Genomic DNA, 16,604 nt, shown 5'->3' with positions numbered 1-16,604 from the left:
ATCCTCATCAGATGAGGAGTTTGACTTTGACGAGTATTTGGATGACATGGAGAAGGCAAAGCGTTGCTGCAAGGAAAAAGATTTCACTCCGTCTCCTATAGCAAGCAGATTGACCATATTTCAGCAAAATGTTTCACTTGCTCTCAAAGAAATAGAAAAATTCAAGCGTTCATCAAAACTGACTCTGCATGAGGCAATTCCTTTATACCAGAAAATTGTTAGAGATGTTGCCCATGTGGATACGGCTTTGCCTCCAACCCAAGTTAGTGTAGAGAGGTTGTTCTCTAGCCTTAAAATTATTAGGTCAGATTTGAGGTCATCTATGAAGGAGGATCTGATGGAGGCAATTCTATTTCTTAGAACAAATTCATAGACTGCACAAATGTTATTTAGTATGTTTTTGTTGAAAACTGTTTTTTGCCACTTACATAGTTTATTACATAGTATTATATATTACATAGTTTATTACATAGTGATATATATATATACACACATATATACACACACACAGAGTGTGTGTGTGTGTGTGTGTGTGTGTGTGTGTGTATATATATATAAAATCGATATTACATAGTGTATTACATATTTACAACTTATTACAGTTTTTTGTGTCTAAAGTTGTATTCCAATAAATATTATGTTCTATCTAAATATCCTGATTATTGTATCATAAAAATGATTTAATGTCCGATGTTCACATTGTACTACAATAAATTTTTCACTTAAATATAAGCAATATATGTGGGAGTCGGAGTTGGAGTCGGTGTAAGGGAAAATGAGGAGTCGGAGTCGCAGGTTTGGCTTGCCGACTCCACAGCCCTGTCTCCAACCAAGGAGGCTGGTATCGATAGCCACTACTGGTGATTAGATCAGAAGAGAAATTTTTCTCCTTTGTATAGAGGAAGAACCTCAGTGTCCACCGCCTGGGAGGCTATCTGACGTCCGGGGGGGGGGGGGGGGGGGGGGGGAGCGGCATCATCGCTGCCGAGGAAAGCAGTCTTCTGGCGCCAACTGCCAGAAGAGACTACAATTAATTGTAGAGAATCACCTCAATTGTTACTGCAATCTCTCCCCACCCTGTACCTCCCGGCAATCCAGAAGGACAAAGGGGATGAGTGCCACAGAGTGTGAACTGAAGATGCTGTTCATGATCAAGGTAAGAACCGAATGGAGGGACTCCATCCATGGATGGTGTACCTCGGCCAAGATCCAGCGAGGTCCCACAGATCCGTCCCTTCTGGGAAGCATGGACAGGTTGAATAGGAGTAGGCGATCGCTACATTCTGTAGCATCGAATAATGGTTCCATCCTGATGCCGTACATCTATGGCTCAGAAAAAGAAGCCCTTGTTCCACCCAAGTTCTTTGGAAGGCGTGAAGGAAAAAACATCTTGTAGAGGGACGATAAGAAAAAAAAAGGAATCTTTGTATTTAGAAGGCTTGGGGCTCGTTCGATACGAACAGCATACAAAAAAAGGAGACCTCACGAACCAGGAATAGGCGGCCGTCCGTAATGCTGTCGACGGATAAGCTGGAAATCACTGGGTGGAAAACAATCAGGGACCCATCTCTCTCGGGTCCAGACGCTTTGGGGAGGACCCTTACATTGCTGGCTGGACTCATGGGAAGCAGGGCAGTGGAGTTGGAGTCGGAGTCGTGGAGTCGGAGTCGGTGCTCATTTTGGTGGAGTCGGAGTTGGAGTCGGTATAAAATGGACCGACTCCTAAAATATATAATAAATTGGGTACAGTAATTCAATGCAGGATGTGCTGAATATTTTTTCATAGGAGTTTGGGAAAGTTATGAAATGTCCTATAAATGGCTGTTATATTCCTGATCTAAGGCTACATTCACACACAACGTTTTTCCTGTGTTTTTTGAGGATACGTTTTTCAGCTGCAAAAGCTGATCATCTTTTTAAAAAACTGCATCACCTGAAAGGTTTTTGAGCTTATAGATAATGTTTTCAATAGCAAAAGCAGATTAGAAATCTGCTCTATCCATTTATCCATATCTGTCTATCCATATCGTATCTGTACCAAAAAGAATGAAAACCGGGTAGTACACCAATATATATTCTGTTCTATATAAATATCTTGATTATTGGATCATAAAAATGATTAAATGTCTGAGGTTCACATTGTACTACAATAAATTTTTCACTTAAATATAAGCAATATGTGTGGGAGTCGGAGTCGTGGAGTCGGAGTTGGAGTCGGTGTAAGGGAAATTGAGGAGTCGGAGTCGGAGTCGCAGGTTTGGCTTACCGACTCCACAGCCCTGGTGGGAAGACTGGGATCCCTTGCCGATGGGAGCGCCGGATATATGCGAGAGGACCAATATCAGATTTGTTGCCGAAGGCAATGGGGAAGATGCTCTAAGCCCTACTGGGGAAGACATTTGTCCTTCCTTCTATGGCCTTATAGATAAGCTGAACCCAATACTGCCCAAGTAAACACTCTGGTAAGAAAGTCGTAGTTACTCACCGGTTAACAGTATTTTTCGGAGTCCATGACAGCACCACCTGAGAGAGGGGATCCGCCCTCCAGGAACAAGAAATCCTACAGATACATAAGGGCGGCACCTCTCCCATGCATCAGTTGGTTTACAGAGCACAAGAGGACCACAATGGTTAATAGCATGATTTATATACAATACTCTACACGACTATTAATTACCCGTGTACATATAAGAGGAAGAAATGCACACCCAATTAAACTAAAGAGAGGGAATATACGGGTGCTGTCATGGACTCCGAAAAATACCGTTAACCGGAGAGTAACTACGACTTTATTCGGTCGTCCATGACAGCACCACCTGAGAGAATTACAGAGAGTAATAATTACTTTAGGGAGGGACTACAGCCTGCAGAACCCTGAAACCAAAAGAGAGGTCTGAGGAAGCACCCAGGTCTAGTCTATAATGGTTGCAGAAGGTGCTCGGAGAGGACCAAGTAGCTGTCTTACATATCTGGTCGATCAAGACCTCCGATCTCTCTGCCCAAGAGCTTGCCATGGCCCTGGTGGAATGCGCCCTCAGCTTGCCAGGAGCCGGTTTGCCTTTTGAGGTGTATGCTAAAGAAATGGCCTCCCTAATCCATCTCGCTAGCGAACTTTTTGAAGCCCTAAGGCCCTTTCTAGTGCCCTGATAGGAAATAAATAAGGCATTATCTTTTTTCCAGGGGTCGGTAACTGTCAGGTACTCTAGGAGACATCTCCTAACGTCTAGAGTGTGTAATTTCCTTTCCTTATCGTTCGTGGGATTAGGGAGGAAGGATGGAAGAACTATCTCCTGAGTTCTATGGAAACTGGAGGCTACTTTAGGCAGGTATGCTGGATCGGGTGTAAGAATTACCCTGTCATCCCTGAATTGTATGTAAGGAGGAAGTCTAGATAGCGCCTGGATGTCACTCACTCTACGGGCTGATGTCAACGCTACCAGGAGAGCCACTTTAAGGGACAGGTTTTTTGTGGAAGCTGATGAAATAGGCTCAAACGGGGCCTCTGTCATGGCCGTAAGGACTAGGTTTAGATCCCATGGCATAAATTTATTCCTCACTATCGGTCTGGACCTGCTGGTGAAGAGTCCCATATCCAGACCGTTTTGCAAGAATTCTAAGATTTGTGCTATGTGAGTGGACTGCCCAGCTACTACCCGAGCTCTGAAGGAATTTCTTCCAGATCCTCACGTAGATTTTGGTTGTAACCGGCTTTCTGCTTTTAAGCAGGGTGTTAGTTAGGGCCGGGGAAAAACCTCTCTTTTAGCAGTGCCCCCTCAAAATCCACGCCGTCAGATGTAGGCCAGCTACCTGGGGATGGTAAACTGGGCCCTGGGACAGGAGGTCTGGGTAGGACCCAAGGGTCGGATACCGACATGGTCCTGAGGCATGAGAACCATGCCCTCCTGGGCCAAAACGGGGCGATCACTATAATCCTCGCTTTGTCCTTCCTGACTTTCCTCATCACCAGGGGTAGTAAAGCCAGGGGAGGAAAGGCGTATGCTAGGCCGAAGTCCCATTTGATTAGAAAGCATCTACTGCCAGAGGGTTCTCCCTGGGATTCAGAGAGCAGAACTGAGGCACCTTCCTGTTCTCTCTGGTGGCGAAGAGGTCCACTTCTGGCTGCCCCCATTTTTGTACTATCTGGTTGAAGATGGACACTTTAAGGACCGTTCCCCTTGCTTTAGAAGGTTGCGGCTTAAGAAGTCTGCTGTGGTGTTTTCCCTTATTTTTAACAGCTCTGCACATAATAGTAAGATGTTGCTCTGCCCACTGGAACAGCCGTTCTGCTACCTCCATCAGGGGCCTGGACCGAGTGCCGCCTTGGTGGTTGAGGTAAGCCACGGTGACCTGATTGTCGGAGAATATTCGAACATGGTGACCGTGTAGATACACAAGAAGGTTTTTAACTGCCTGCTCTACGGCTGTTAGTTCTTTCAGGTTGGAGGACATTCCCAACTGATGGCCCTCTCACAGGTCCCGGATCAAGATTTCCCCCATGTGGGCTCCCCAACCCGTAGGGCTTGCGTCTGTGGTGACTACTCGGGTTACCTTTTTCCCCCCAGTAATCCGGGTTCACAGGTGCCGTGGCCAGGGGCTGATTTTTGCCCCCCTCCCCCATTTTCCCTGACATCCCTCCCTCTGCGTGCCACGCCCCCACCGCTCTGCCGACGGCCGCGCCCGACTTCCGGTCTGCGCCGCTAGCCCCACCCCTTCCGGTCCGGGCGCGCCCGAGGACGCGCAGGCCGCCAGCGTCACTTCCGGCACGGGTGCGCAGGCCACCACTCCCCCGGCGCGCGCGAGGACGCCACCAGCGCTACTGGCCCCCGCCACATACTTTCCGGTACAGGCGCACGAGGACGCGCAGGCCACCAGCGCCATGGCGTCGCCCGACACACGCCCCCTGGACGCCGCCGCACACCGACCGCGATCCAGGCCGAGGTGGACCGCACCGCCAGAACAAGGACCAGGATCAGGGGGAGGAGGGGCCATACTTACCTGCCGGCGCCGGCCCAGGAGACGGGCATCAGCGGGACCCCGATCCCACCTGCCCCGCACACGGACGTGGAACCCTGCGCGGGCCACCGTGGCGCTTCCAGGGGACTCCGCACTGCCTGAGGTAGGAGACACCCCTCCCACCCCCCCGCTACCTGAGTCGGACAGCCAGGCTGGGGATTCCTCATCCATGATCTGTAGGGAATCCTGTCCTCCAGGAACAGGAAACCAAATGATGCGTCGGCTAGGTGCCGCCCTTATGTATCTGTAGGATTTCCTGTTCCTGGAGGGCGGATCCCCTCTCTCAGGTGGTGCCGTCATGGACGACCGAATAAAGATATGTCGGAGTTCCTTCTGTGGGTGTAGCCCTCCCTCCATTCCGTGAGCCATAATGCCTTATTGAGTGTGATGGCATTTAACGCTGTGGCGCAGCCGGCCGCATGTGAACAGGGCGTCCAGCTAAGAGAAGAGCTGGTTCGAGGCTCATAGAACGGAACGAATGAGGCTCTCGTCTGTCAGTCTGTGGGACCTTTAATTGACTATCTACCTGGCCTGGATGGCCCAGGGATTCAAACCAATGTTTCCGCTAACCAGCTGAAAGCAAGGGGGATTCCTACCTTCCAGAGGCTTCTGATTTGGTTATCCCATCGCTCCCTTTGCCGGTCAACTATGCCGCGAGGCACCCGGAGTGTGGTAAACGCCGTATTATGGGGTATAGTTCACCGGAAGAACATTATGATTCGGGACAGACCAGGCATTAACCCTCAGAAAACTGTGTGAGTGCCATGAAAAAGACAAATCTTCCAGTTCTTTCCTTCATTTCTTTTTTTTCATCTTTAGAGAATCCAAAATCAAGGCAAAACATTAAGCTGACACACAGAGTCCTGTACTCTGTAAACCTGTCATGAAGGGGAAGCGAGACACAGAGCATACGGACATTTAAGTCGTAGTTGGTCTTTCTCTAGATGTCTGCGCATTTGTAGAATGCCTGCGTCTGCTAATAGACAGCTGCTGTGATCCAGTGAATGCTCTGATGCACAGAGGGATCAAGGATACCCTGTGCCAGAGGAGAAGCCCACCCAGAGGAAGGGGGGGGTTCATAAGTCGGGCCCAGTGTTGACGGAGTCTAACACTGGCGTGGTGAGATGGCCTATGGATCTCGACGAATAACCCTTTCGGGCATGCACAGGGCAAGTATAATTCCAGAATAAATACTGCCGAAAACTAGCATTTTAATCCTCTGGAATGCAGGCTGGCCGAGAATATAGAAGGTCAAAGAACACACATATATATTTAAATAAATATATACACACAAATATGCATCCACACACCGTATCTTCCAGGTCTCACCCTGTAGACTGTGGTCCTCCCCAGGAAAACAGCAATCTTGTTAGCGCTGAATGGGCGCTATCCTTGCCCTCAGTGTTGTATGACCCTTTAAGTCATATAAGGGTGCCCGTACCCTGGTCTGCAGGACGGTGGTACTTGCCCAGCCTCACGCTGCTTAGCAGCTGCCACCTGAAGGACAGAGCGACCGGCAGCGCACTCCGGTGGAGGATGAGAGCGACAGTCCTCTGCTGACGGACCACAACTCCTCAAGAGGTATGGTCCCACAGCCAACACGTCAATGTACGTAATGCAGCCTGGCAAGGAATATGGTTGCCGGGATTAGATCCCCCTCCTCCCCGGGGGCTGGGGGGCATTTGACACTCACCATGTTGCGCTTCCCGGCATGGAGCCTCCATCCCGTGAGAACCAAGGCCGCGTCACTCCGGGAGATGGTGGCTCCTCCGAAGTAGGTCGAAGCCGGGGCATAGATAGATTATTGACTGGCGCGGCTCCAGGGAAGGAGTCTGTGGGCCAAGCGCTTCCCGGCGCATGCCAGGGGAGGCGCTGACACTCCTGCTCTGCCCCAGTGTACCTGCGAGAAACGTCAGGCAGGTGGGCGGGACCTCAGACGTGACGCGCGGCTGGTGGGCGGAGAAACCATCTGTGGCCTAGTAAGGGCCGAAGCCGGGGGCTAGATTAGCGGTGCCTGGCCAGAAAGAACGACCGAGCCCGCGACGCACCAGAAGCCCTCTTACCGTCACGCCAGGGGGAGTGAGAGCAGAGCCTCTGCCTGCAGACCAGTGCTACGACAGGGACGGTGCAGGAACCCTCAATCCACCATACCCTCTGAGGGGGAGGTGGAGAGGGAACGTCCAGCTCCCTGCAGCACCACTGTTCCATCAGTGGTGGTGCAGAGGGAGCAGCGCGGACGCCGTGGGGGGGGGGGGGGGGGGCGCTGTGTATCCTAAGAGTTCGCTCTACTAGGATTTCACAGGGCTATGTCCGGCTGTGGCAGAACTTGTGCTGCGTGGCTTCACGAGAGCAGTCACGCTCAGTCTAGAATGGCCGATGGCCTGGCACTCACCGTGGTGCGCGTCCCGGCATGGAGCCGACGCGATGGGACGTCAGCGCAGAGGCACGCGTTCCCCAGGCAACCCTTGGACTGTTTGGTCACTTATCCGGTCGCTTCAGGGGCCATGGGTAATCTTCAGGACGGTACGGTACGGGGTAAGTGAATGCTTCAATCCAGCATCCCTTAGAAGGGAAGTGGAGAGGGACCGTCCGCCTCCTTGCATCATCCGCTTTTAAAAGTGGTGAAGCAGTGGGGGCTGCATGGACGCCATGTAGAGACCTCTGAGCATCCTATGGGTTGAATCACTAAGGATGGGCAGGGCAGGTTGTCCGGCACAGGCCTGGCTGCGGAAGAGGATACATGAAGGCGACACTCCATGTGCTCGTCTTTAAGTCGGTGCGGGGAGATCGGTGCCCTTTAAGAGACCCGTTGCCCTTGAATCAGCTCAGGCATGGCATCCCATGTTACATGAGAGGATACGTGGAGGTGACACTTGCACGTGCTCGCCCTGTTGTTGGTTTGGGGAAATTGGAACCTTGAAAGGCTCCGTTGTCGCTTTATCCGGATTAAAAAATGAAAAAAGTAAAATTCAAAAATTAAAATAACAAAATGGTCTGAAGACCAGACCAGTGTGCCTCCTACAGACACTAAGCAAGAACTGGTTCACTTGGGGCCAGCAGGAAGGTGTATGCTGCGGAGGAGGAGCTAACTTTTTTTGTCTCAACTTAGTGTCAGCCTCCTATTGGCCACAGCATAACACCCATGGTCTGTGTCCCCCAATAAGGCGAAGGAGAAAAGAGGTTCTTTAGCAGCTTGGTGTTTTGTGCGCAAAATAAGCAACATTTATTAGAGTAAAATAGCAATTTTAATTTTGGGGGGGACAAACTAGCTAAGAAAAGTTATATCATTATGATACTATTTTTATTAGTAATAAATACAGCATAAATAGTAAAATAGTAACAAAAATATAAAAAAAATAGTAAAATAAAATATTAAAATAAAAATAGTAAAGGGGAAAAAAAACAAAAGGAAAAAAACAAACAAAAACACAGCTAGTAAACACTAAATAGGACTGAAAAACTCCAGCTTAAAAGGGGATAATTACATGTTTCATTGGACAATTTGACTCACTTTTCCGAGCTCTCGCATTTTCCTGATTGGCCTGAGAAACTCCTTGCTGTATTTCCTCCAACCAGAGCACTGCGGAGTCATCCCGGGTCACCTGTAACAATGACCAGGATATAGAGCCATTTCAGCTACAGCCTTGTCTCCTGTATCCACCACCAGGGGGAGCTCACTACATTTGCCTTTATGTACTTAAGATTTCATTGTCTGCAGTGAGCTCCCCCTGGTGGTAGCTACAGTTAGGGTACCGTTACACTTAGCGATCCACCAGCGATCCCGACAACGATATGGATCGCTGGTGCATCGCTAAGTGGTCGCTAGTGAGCTGCCACACAGGCAGATCTCACCAGCGACATAGCAGCGGTTGGGGGTCGCTACTTACCTGTCAGTTGCGGCGATCCTGACATCCTCCCGCCCGCGTCCACGCCACAGGAAGCGCCCGATGAGAAATGATCCAGGACGTTCTCGCGCGACGAGCAGCGGGGGAGCCGGTCGGCGCTAAGTATCACACATAGGGATATCGCTAGCAATATCACTGCAGCGTCACAAAATCGGTGATGTTACAGCGATATTGCTAGCGATATCGCTATGTGTAACGGGCGCTTTAAACACAACTTTACATTTTAGGAGAAGACCACAAGGCCACCTCACCTTCTTCTTGTGCTGCAGGTCACCAGTGAGGATCTGGTGATAGAGGCAGGCAACTGGGAGGGTGAGGTCACTGAGGGCAGCCGCTGGTAGCAGCAGGGCGGAGAATGTTTTTTGGGGATCGTTCTGCTCAAGCGCTTCATTAATGAGGTTGACAGCCAGAATTTCTAAGAGGAGAAAAAAAAAGTATAAAATATATTTACATACATAAACTATAAAATATAATAAATACACAAAAAATATTTTAATTTTAATATAAATGTGCAAGAGCAATAAAAATTGTTAATACATAAATGTAAATTATATACTTTATTTTTAAATATAAAAAGTTCATAAAAAATATATAGTACAATAATGATAATACAAATAAAAATACATATTATATAAATTATTATTATTAAATTATATAATAGTGAAAATAAATGATTTATTTTTGTAATTTTATCACATAACTGTATTTCTTTTAATTTTTTTTTATTCTTTTGAATATTCTATATAAATCCATGTCTGTATATACATATAAACAAGCCTTTGGTCAGATATCCCTTGTTAAATCCTCTACTGGGTTACTCCGAGCAGATGGCCACCGCGCTGGGAGTCTATGAAATCACTGGAGTATGCATTGATTTAATGGGCCGCAGGGGACCAGTGATCACTGCTCGATGGAAGACTCATCACTCGGCCCCCCCACTAGCCTTCAGGGGTCCTCTGACAGAGTGGCCGGACTCGTCCACTTACTGTCATGTTCTTCTTGTATTGAGCGGTTGGTGTTATTGACGCATGACTGCAGATCGTTCCAGCTGAGGAAGCCGCCGACCCCCTGAGAGCGCCTGCGCCGCTTGCAGAGCTTGTTGAAATACCTAGAAGAACAGAGGTCCGGCGTACCTTGTGTAAATGTGGAGTTACTACACACAGGGGAGCACTGTGGCTTCACCCCCTTTAGGTGATCCCCCAGAAGACCTCTCCTCACCTCTGGACGTTCTCCTCGTCCACGTCAGCTAGGCCTAGAGCGGAGCTCGCCATGGCGGCCCAGAATGCATTCAGATCCCTGGCCTCCACGGCACGGTTCACCAGGGCTACGGCGGACAGCATCTCCACGGCCACAAACAGCTCCTCCTGCACAAGCGAGCCCTGGGGGGAGAATAGTGGTCACAGCCAATCCCAGGGAGCTGGCGGCTTCTATTATATAGGCATGTGGTTGCCGTATTGGTGGTCCTCACCCGAGGACTCTGGCCTTGGAGAACGGAGAGCTCCTGTTGGTAGAGATCAGCGGCGAAGGGGTAGATATCTGGCAGCTGTGCGTCCGGGCTGGTCAGCTCTTGTACGGTCAGTGCCGAGACTCCTTTACGAATGGCGGTATTAATCCGGGAGACTGCCTGCTCCACTACAGGAGAGAGCGCAAGACATAAATCACACTTCACCCCACAGTACTGACGCCGCCTCAGGCGAGGGCCAAGGCTAGATAAGGACAACTTCTCCAAACAAAAAGGAGTTCTGCTTTCCAAGGTGGTCAAGGAACCCCCCCCCCCCCCCAAAAAAAAAAAAAAATCTCAGCTTCCCTCCCATGATAAAGGCAATGTAAAATGGCTAAGAGTCATATTCTGTTAATATGGACTTCCCCTTTAGGGCCTGACACATACTGGCGTGCTCTCTGACTGCGCTTTGATTGACTGCGTCCACTCCAGTTTGTAGCTCCTCCTTTTCCAGCAGATCCATGTATCCCAGCTCCTGGAACGCAACACACCAGGACATGAACCCGAGAGCAGGGGTAGAAGTGGGAGGAATAATCAGCGGCGGTTTATCAACACACTGGGACTCACCAGCGCCTTCTGCTCCCGGTCATTGGTCAGCTGCTCCAGGTAACAGTCAGCGTTCTCCTTCTGCAGCCTGCGCAGGAGGAGCGCGGAGTCCTGCAACGCGGCATACAGACTACCCACGTCATTCCTCTCAAGGGCTTCATCCACGTACTCCAGAGCAGCATGCACTGAGGAGGAGAAGAGGAGGAGGTCAGCGTGGCACAAAGAGTCTGCGACCTACATCAGTGACATCACGGGGGCACCTCACCGTTCACTTTGTTGACGTTGCCCTGTATTTCGGCTTGTGTCAGGCAGAAATCGTAGATATCCTGAGTGTCCGAGGGATTCTGCCGAACCTACAGAGAAAGTAGGAGGTCAACACAAAGCCAGCAGAATAGTGAGTGCAGCTCTGGAGTATAATACAGGATGTAACTCAGGATCAGTAATGTAATGTATGTACACAGTGACTACACCAGCAGAATAGTGAGTGCAGCTCTGGAGTATAACACAGGATGTAACTCAGGATCAGTAATGTAATGTATGTACACAGTGACTGCACCAGCAGAATAGTGAGTGCAGCTCTGGAGTATAATACAGTATGTAACTCAGGATCAGTACAGGATCAGTAATGTAATGTATGTACACAGGGTCTGCACAAGCAGAATAGTGAGTGCAGCTCTGGAGTATAATACAGTATGTAACTCAGGATCAGTACAGGATCAGTAATGTAATGTATGTACACAGGGTCTGCACAAGCAGAATAGTGAGTGCAGCTATGGGGTAGAATACAGGATAAGCAGTGTGGGTAGGGTCAGGTCAGTCAGCACAACTCACCTTGTTGTGGGCATTCGCCATCTTAGCTGACTTGGCCTGGTGGAGGAGCTCTTGGTACACTGCTGCCAGCTTCTCCTGGAGATTCACCAGCATGGCATTAGGATTGCGTAGGGCGACCATGGTGTCCTGCACCACTCCTCTGTCCACAGCTTCATTAATGGCAATGACAGCTGCATGTACTGCAATAGACAGACTCTTTTGGTTACATGCTTCTATAGCGGAAGGTTCGTTACAATGTGTCCAGTGCAGGAAATCTTTTGGATTCCAGATGGAAACAATTTGCCAGTGCTGATACATTGTAACACACTCAGTGATAGATTCGAGCAGCAGCACATTTCAGATTCTGAAAGTAAATGAGGATGTTCCTATTCACTGACCGCAAGCAGAGGTGTAAACAGAAGAGACATTGTCGCTTACCTGCAGCTTCGTCCACTGACAGCTCGTTGGCCAGGATCCCCCCGATTTTGCTGAACGCCGGCATCTGAATCCCATACTTGTCCAGCTCACATTTCATGTGGTTTATTTCCTCCTCTGGAAGGAGAATGGTAAAAGAGACCCTATTAGACCCCCATACCAGGTCTGGAGGGGGTCACAGGTAAAATATACTATATTTACCTGTAAAATTCACTTTTCCGTATAAATCCTGAATCTGAGGAGCCAGACCCAGCTTGAAGAGGTACAGACTGGATATAAAAAAAAAAAAAAAAAGCTGGCATAACAGCATATAGAAAATAATATATCCGGCAACTTAAAGGGAAATTCCACTGGTATTAAATCATCAGTCTGAATGGTTTGCTAACCAAGAAAGAAAAACATTTCACATCCCCTTTAAATCTAACAAAATGGGAAAAGTCTGTGTGGAAAATGTCCGACCTCACCTGAGGGCGTGTACACAGTACACCACACGAGGCATGTTCTTCTTGTCGTATATGTCCGTCGTCTCAGGCTGAAAAAGCTGCAATAAAATGGCGGCTTATGTATCGTGGGACTACAAGTCCCAGAATAATAGACAGCTCGTATACACACACAGACACTAGGAGGCGCTGTATTTCTTTTTTAGTCTGTGGTAAATTAGTCCACGCTGACTTATTCACGACTTACCGTCGGCAGGCCGATGTGACTCATGGCGTGGCGCCAGTGGTTGATGTTATCTGTGTGCCGGAAATGAAGGCCCGCCGCCTGAAAAACAGTTATGCAGGCGTTAATTGATAGCTGAAGTCACCCATTCACTTGCTGTAATACATCCAGCAGAAATAACGCCGGACCAGTGTCAGATCGCTGCAGTCAGATATCGCCGTCTATAGCATCTAAATGGGTGGGTTGCTGGTCTGCGTGTGTAGCAGCGGTGACGAATGCTCGAGGCGAACAGTGACGACTGCTCGAGTGGGTGCAAAAATAAAAGGCTTCCTCTCTGTTTGCTCACCCTGTAACGCAGCTGGTCACAGTCATAGATTTTCTTCAGCGGCACAATCTCTGAAGCGAAGAAGTTTCCCAGCTTGGCGAGGAAGACGCCGTTGCGCAGACTCTCCTCCAGCTCAGTAGGAGGCGGCAGCTCCTCATTCAGACAGGACTCCATCCAGCTGCAGAGAAAACCAGGAGAAACCATGAGGACACGAGAACAGAGACGATGGCAGCAATCACGACCGGTCACGTCCTGCTCACCGCTTCGCCTCCTCCAAGTGGCACAGGTACTGATAGGCGACATTCTGACGCCGCTGCTCGTCCATCTCATCCGCAGTGAGACGCTCGTCTGAGAGATAGAGGGGAGGAAAAATATCATGTGAGTAATATAACATTATATATGGGGGGATATAGCGATAGATATATATTCTAAAGAAATAAAAATCTCTTATTTTATACATAAATTTATATATCTCACATTAAATTTTCATTTTTTTATGTGCAAGTTTTAATATACAGCTCTGGCAAAAATTAAGCGACAACTGCAAAATTTTCAGTGTGTCTGATTTTTCTCTTTACAGGCATATTTTTGAGTAAAATGTAAATTGTTCTTTTATTCTATAAACTACTGACAACATGTCTCCGAATTTCCAAGCAATAAATTTTGTATTTATTTTCAGAAAACGAGAAATGGTCAAAATAACAAAAGAAAAACAAAAAAAAAAAAACAATGCTTGCAGACCTCAAATAATGCTAAGAAATCAAGTTCATAATCATTTAGAAACAACAATACTAATGTTTTAACTCATCAAGAGTTCAGAAATCAATATTTTGTGGAATAACCATGATTTTTAGTCACAGCTTTCATGTGTCTTGGCATGTTTGCCACCAGTCTTTCACACTACTTTTGGGTGACCTTATGACACTCCTGGTACAAAAATTTAAGCAGTTCTTTGATGGCTTGTGACTATCCATCTTCCTCTTGATTACATTCCAGAGGTTTTCAATAGGGTTCAGGTCTGGAGATTGGGCTGCCCCTGACAGGGATTTGATGTGGTGGTCCTTCATCCACACATTGATTGACCTAGCTGTGTGGCATGGCGCATTGTCCTGCTGGAAAAACCAGTCCTCAGAGTTGGGGAACATTGCCTGAGCAGAAGGAATCAACTGTTATTCCAGGATAACCTTGTATGCGGCTTGATTCATACGTCCTTCACAAAGATTAACCTACCCAATTCCAGCTTTGCTGAAGCATCCCCAGATCATCACCGATCCTCAACCAAATTTCACAGTGGGTGCAAGACACTGTGGCTTGTACGCCTCTCCAGATCTCCGTCTAACCATTGGACAACCAGGTGTTGGGCAAAGATGAAAATTAGACTCATCAGAGAAGATTACCTTACTCCAGTCCTCTATGGTCCAATCTTTATGGTCTTTGGTAAACTTCAGCCTGGCTCTCCTTTGCTTCTCATTGATGAAAGGTTTTTTTCTACCTTTACATGACTTGAGCCCTGCCTCCAGGAGCCTGTTATGAACTGTTCTTGCCGTGCACTTCACCCCAGCTGCCATTCCTTTTGTAGGTCACTTGATGTCATCCTGCGGTTGCTGAGTGACATTCGAATAAGATGAGGGTCATCACGGCCAGTGGAGAGTCGTTTTAGCCCGGGCAAAGCCGAAAAGCCTGACAGCGCATGCGCTGGTTCACTAAGCCCTGGAAGTATTTTGCTGTGTTCCGGGGCTTAGTTAACCGGCGCGTGCGCTGTCAGGCTTTTTGGCTTTGCCCGCAGTTGGGCAAAGCATACTGCGCGTGTACGAGCCAAGAATGCATAGCGCACGTGTGAAAACGGCGAACACCTATTCATGAAAAAACTGCGGACGGCGGCCAAGTATGGGGAGGCAGCAAAGATCGGAAACACCGCCCATAGGACCGACCTCATTTAAATTGCCCGCCAAAAGTAGGTGACAGATTCCCTTTAAGTAGAATGAGGTGTCCTCTGGTTGGAATTCAACTGATACTGGAATGGAATGGCCGTCAGACATGTAGAGAAGCTGATTTTAATAAAACTGTGCAGTGGTCTCTAAATTTTCGCCAGTGCTGTATAGATGTAGAAAACTGTACATGAGACAAATACATTTAAATAAAAAAGTAGAATTTTTCTCAAATATATTAAAATTTGTATTATATATTGAAATACATAAAATAAAAAAATATATATCTATAACCTTGGGGCGTTAAAATCTGTGTGCTATACACTCGCACAACAGCTGAAAAATAATAAAAACTGTTATTCACACTATTTGTCCTCCACGGACAAAAACAGTTACCATTCACGCAAAAACAACCTGCCTAATAATCTGATGGTATAAAGACATTTCACATAAAAAAAGTACTACAATAAAAAAAGTAACATACAAATGATGCAGTTAAACATATTTTAAATTACAGGAAAAATGGCCAGAATATTTGTAGAAAAAAAAATGGTAAGATAATGTAAAGTGAACAATATTAATACCAATAAGCAAAAAATATTAATGACATGCAGACGTGTCAGTGACGAATGATCAATTCATTATCGAATGTGGGGGAAAAAAAAGTATAAAATCACTTTATATAAAAATGATAAAAACACAGAAACATTAAAAGTTAATGAAGTAAAATACTATACTTAATGGAAACAAAAAAGTGACAACAAATAAAAAGCATAACATAAAAACAATACAAATAAGTTTTTAAAAAAATATACAATAAAAAATGTATAAAATTTTTTAACTAAAATAAAAATAATGCTAATTAATACTAATATGAAAGTCTAGACGTCACGTGACTAAATGACAGCCATGACGGTCTTGTCCTGCTAAGGGACAGCACCTATGGCCGGCCATGCTGGGACCTGTGTGACACCGCAGTTGGATAACTACTATGGAGCCCTCCCCCTGCAGGTTCCGCACTCACAGCCGTTGATAGGATGCGCGGGCCCGGCTCTTGTCCCCATGTCTGCCCGCTCCCGACCGTCCTCTCCGCCTCTTCTCTCCTCTGTGTTTACTCTGGATTTGAATGTCCCGCCGCGAACCTTTTCCGGACTAACTGTCAGCTAGCGAGCGCTCGCCGATGACGTCACCAGAGGGGGGTTTGGGGAATGCCGGGATCTGTAGTCTCTGTCTCCCAGGCGCTGCTGTCGCTTGTCGATGACGTATTTTAGGTGCATTGGTGCAAGGTTGCTGGGAACTTATGTTTCATCAATGAGCTGTTGTTGAACAGTGAGAGTGTGTATGGGGCATAGTCTCTACACTCAGGACAGTAATTGTATCATGTTCTATCACATCTGCGGCTACTGGAGCGTTACCTAGTCATGTACGCGCTAGCTGCATTCCCTAGTCATGTACGCTCACTAGCTGCATTCCCTAGT

At 47.5% G+C, this 16,604-nt stretch overlaps 1 protein-coding gene across 1 annotated transcript in view; it reads right to left on the bottom strand.

Moving 5' to 3' along the window:
* Positions 1-16,310, bottom strand: part of IQGAP3 (IQ motif containing GTPase activating protein 3) — a 30,910-nt gene extending 14,600 nt beyond the window's left edge. Inside the window, exons 1-16 of the mRNA XM_073567135.1 lie at positions 16,151-16,310; positions 13,459-13,546; positions 13,220-13,376; positions 12,898-12,975; positions 12,675-12,751; positions 12,412-12,479; positions 12,214-12,327; positions 11,797-11,975; positions 11,231-11,318; positions 10,987-11,150; positions 10,807-10,894; positions 10,387-10,550; positions 10,137-10,297; positions 9,905-10,026; positions 9,170-9,333; positions 8,525-8,615 (exon numbers count right to left, since the gene is read on the bottom strand). Coding sequence (XP_073423236.1) covers positions 8,525-8,615; positions 9,170-9,333; positions 9,905-10,026; positions 10,137-10,297; positions 10,387-10,550; positions 10,807-10,894; positions 10,987-11,150; positions 11,231-11,318; positions 11,797-11,975; positions 12,214-12,327; positions 12,412-12,479; positions 12,675-12,751; positions 12,898-12,975; positions 13,220-13,376; positions 13,459-13,546; positions 16,151-16,190 — 1,843 coding nt within the window. The 5' untranslated portion in view covers positions 16,191-16,310. The remainder of the gene's footprint in view (positions 1-8,524; positions 8,616-9,169; positions 9,334-9,904; positions 10,027-10,136; positions 10,298-10,386; positions 10,551-10,806; positions 10,895-10,986; positions 11,151-11,230; positions 11,319-11,796; positions 11,976-12,213; positions 12,328-12,411; positions 12,480-12,674; positions 12,752-12,897; positions 12,976-13,219; positions 13,377-13,458; positions 13,547-16,150) is intronic.
* Positions 16,311-16,604: the final 294 nt, after the last annotated feature.

This window comes from Dendrobates tinctorius, unplaced genomic scaffold, assembly GCF_039654945.1.
Source record: "Dendrobates tinctorius isolate UK_male_01 unplaced genomic scaffold, ASM3965494v1 ptg000019l, whole genome shotgun sequence".
Lineage (NCBI taxonomy): Eukaryota > Metazoa > Chordata > Amphibia > Anura > Dendrobatidae > Dendrobates > Dendrobates tinctorius.
This window is presented reverse-complemented; position numbering and strand designations above follow the sequence as displayed.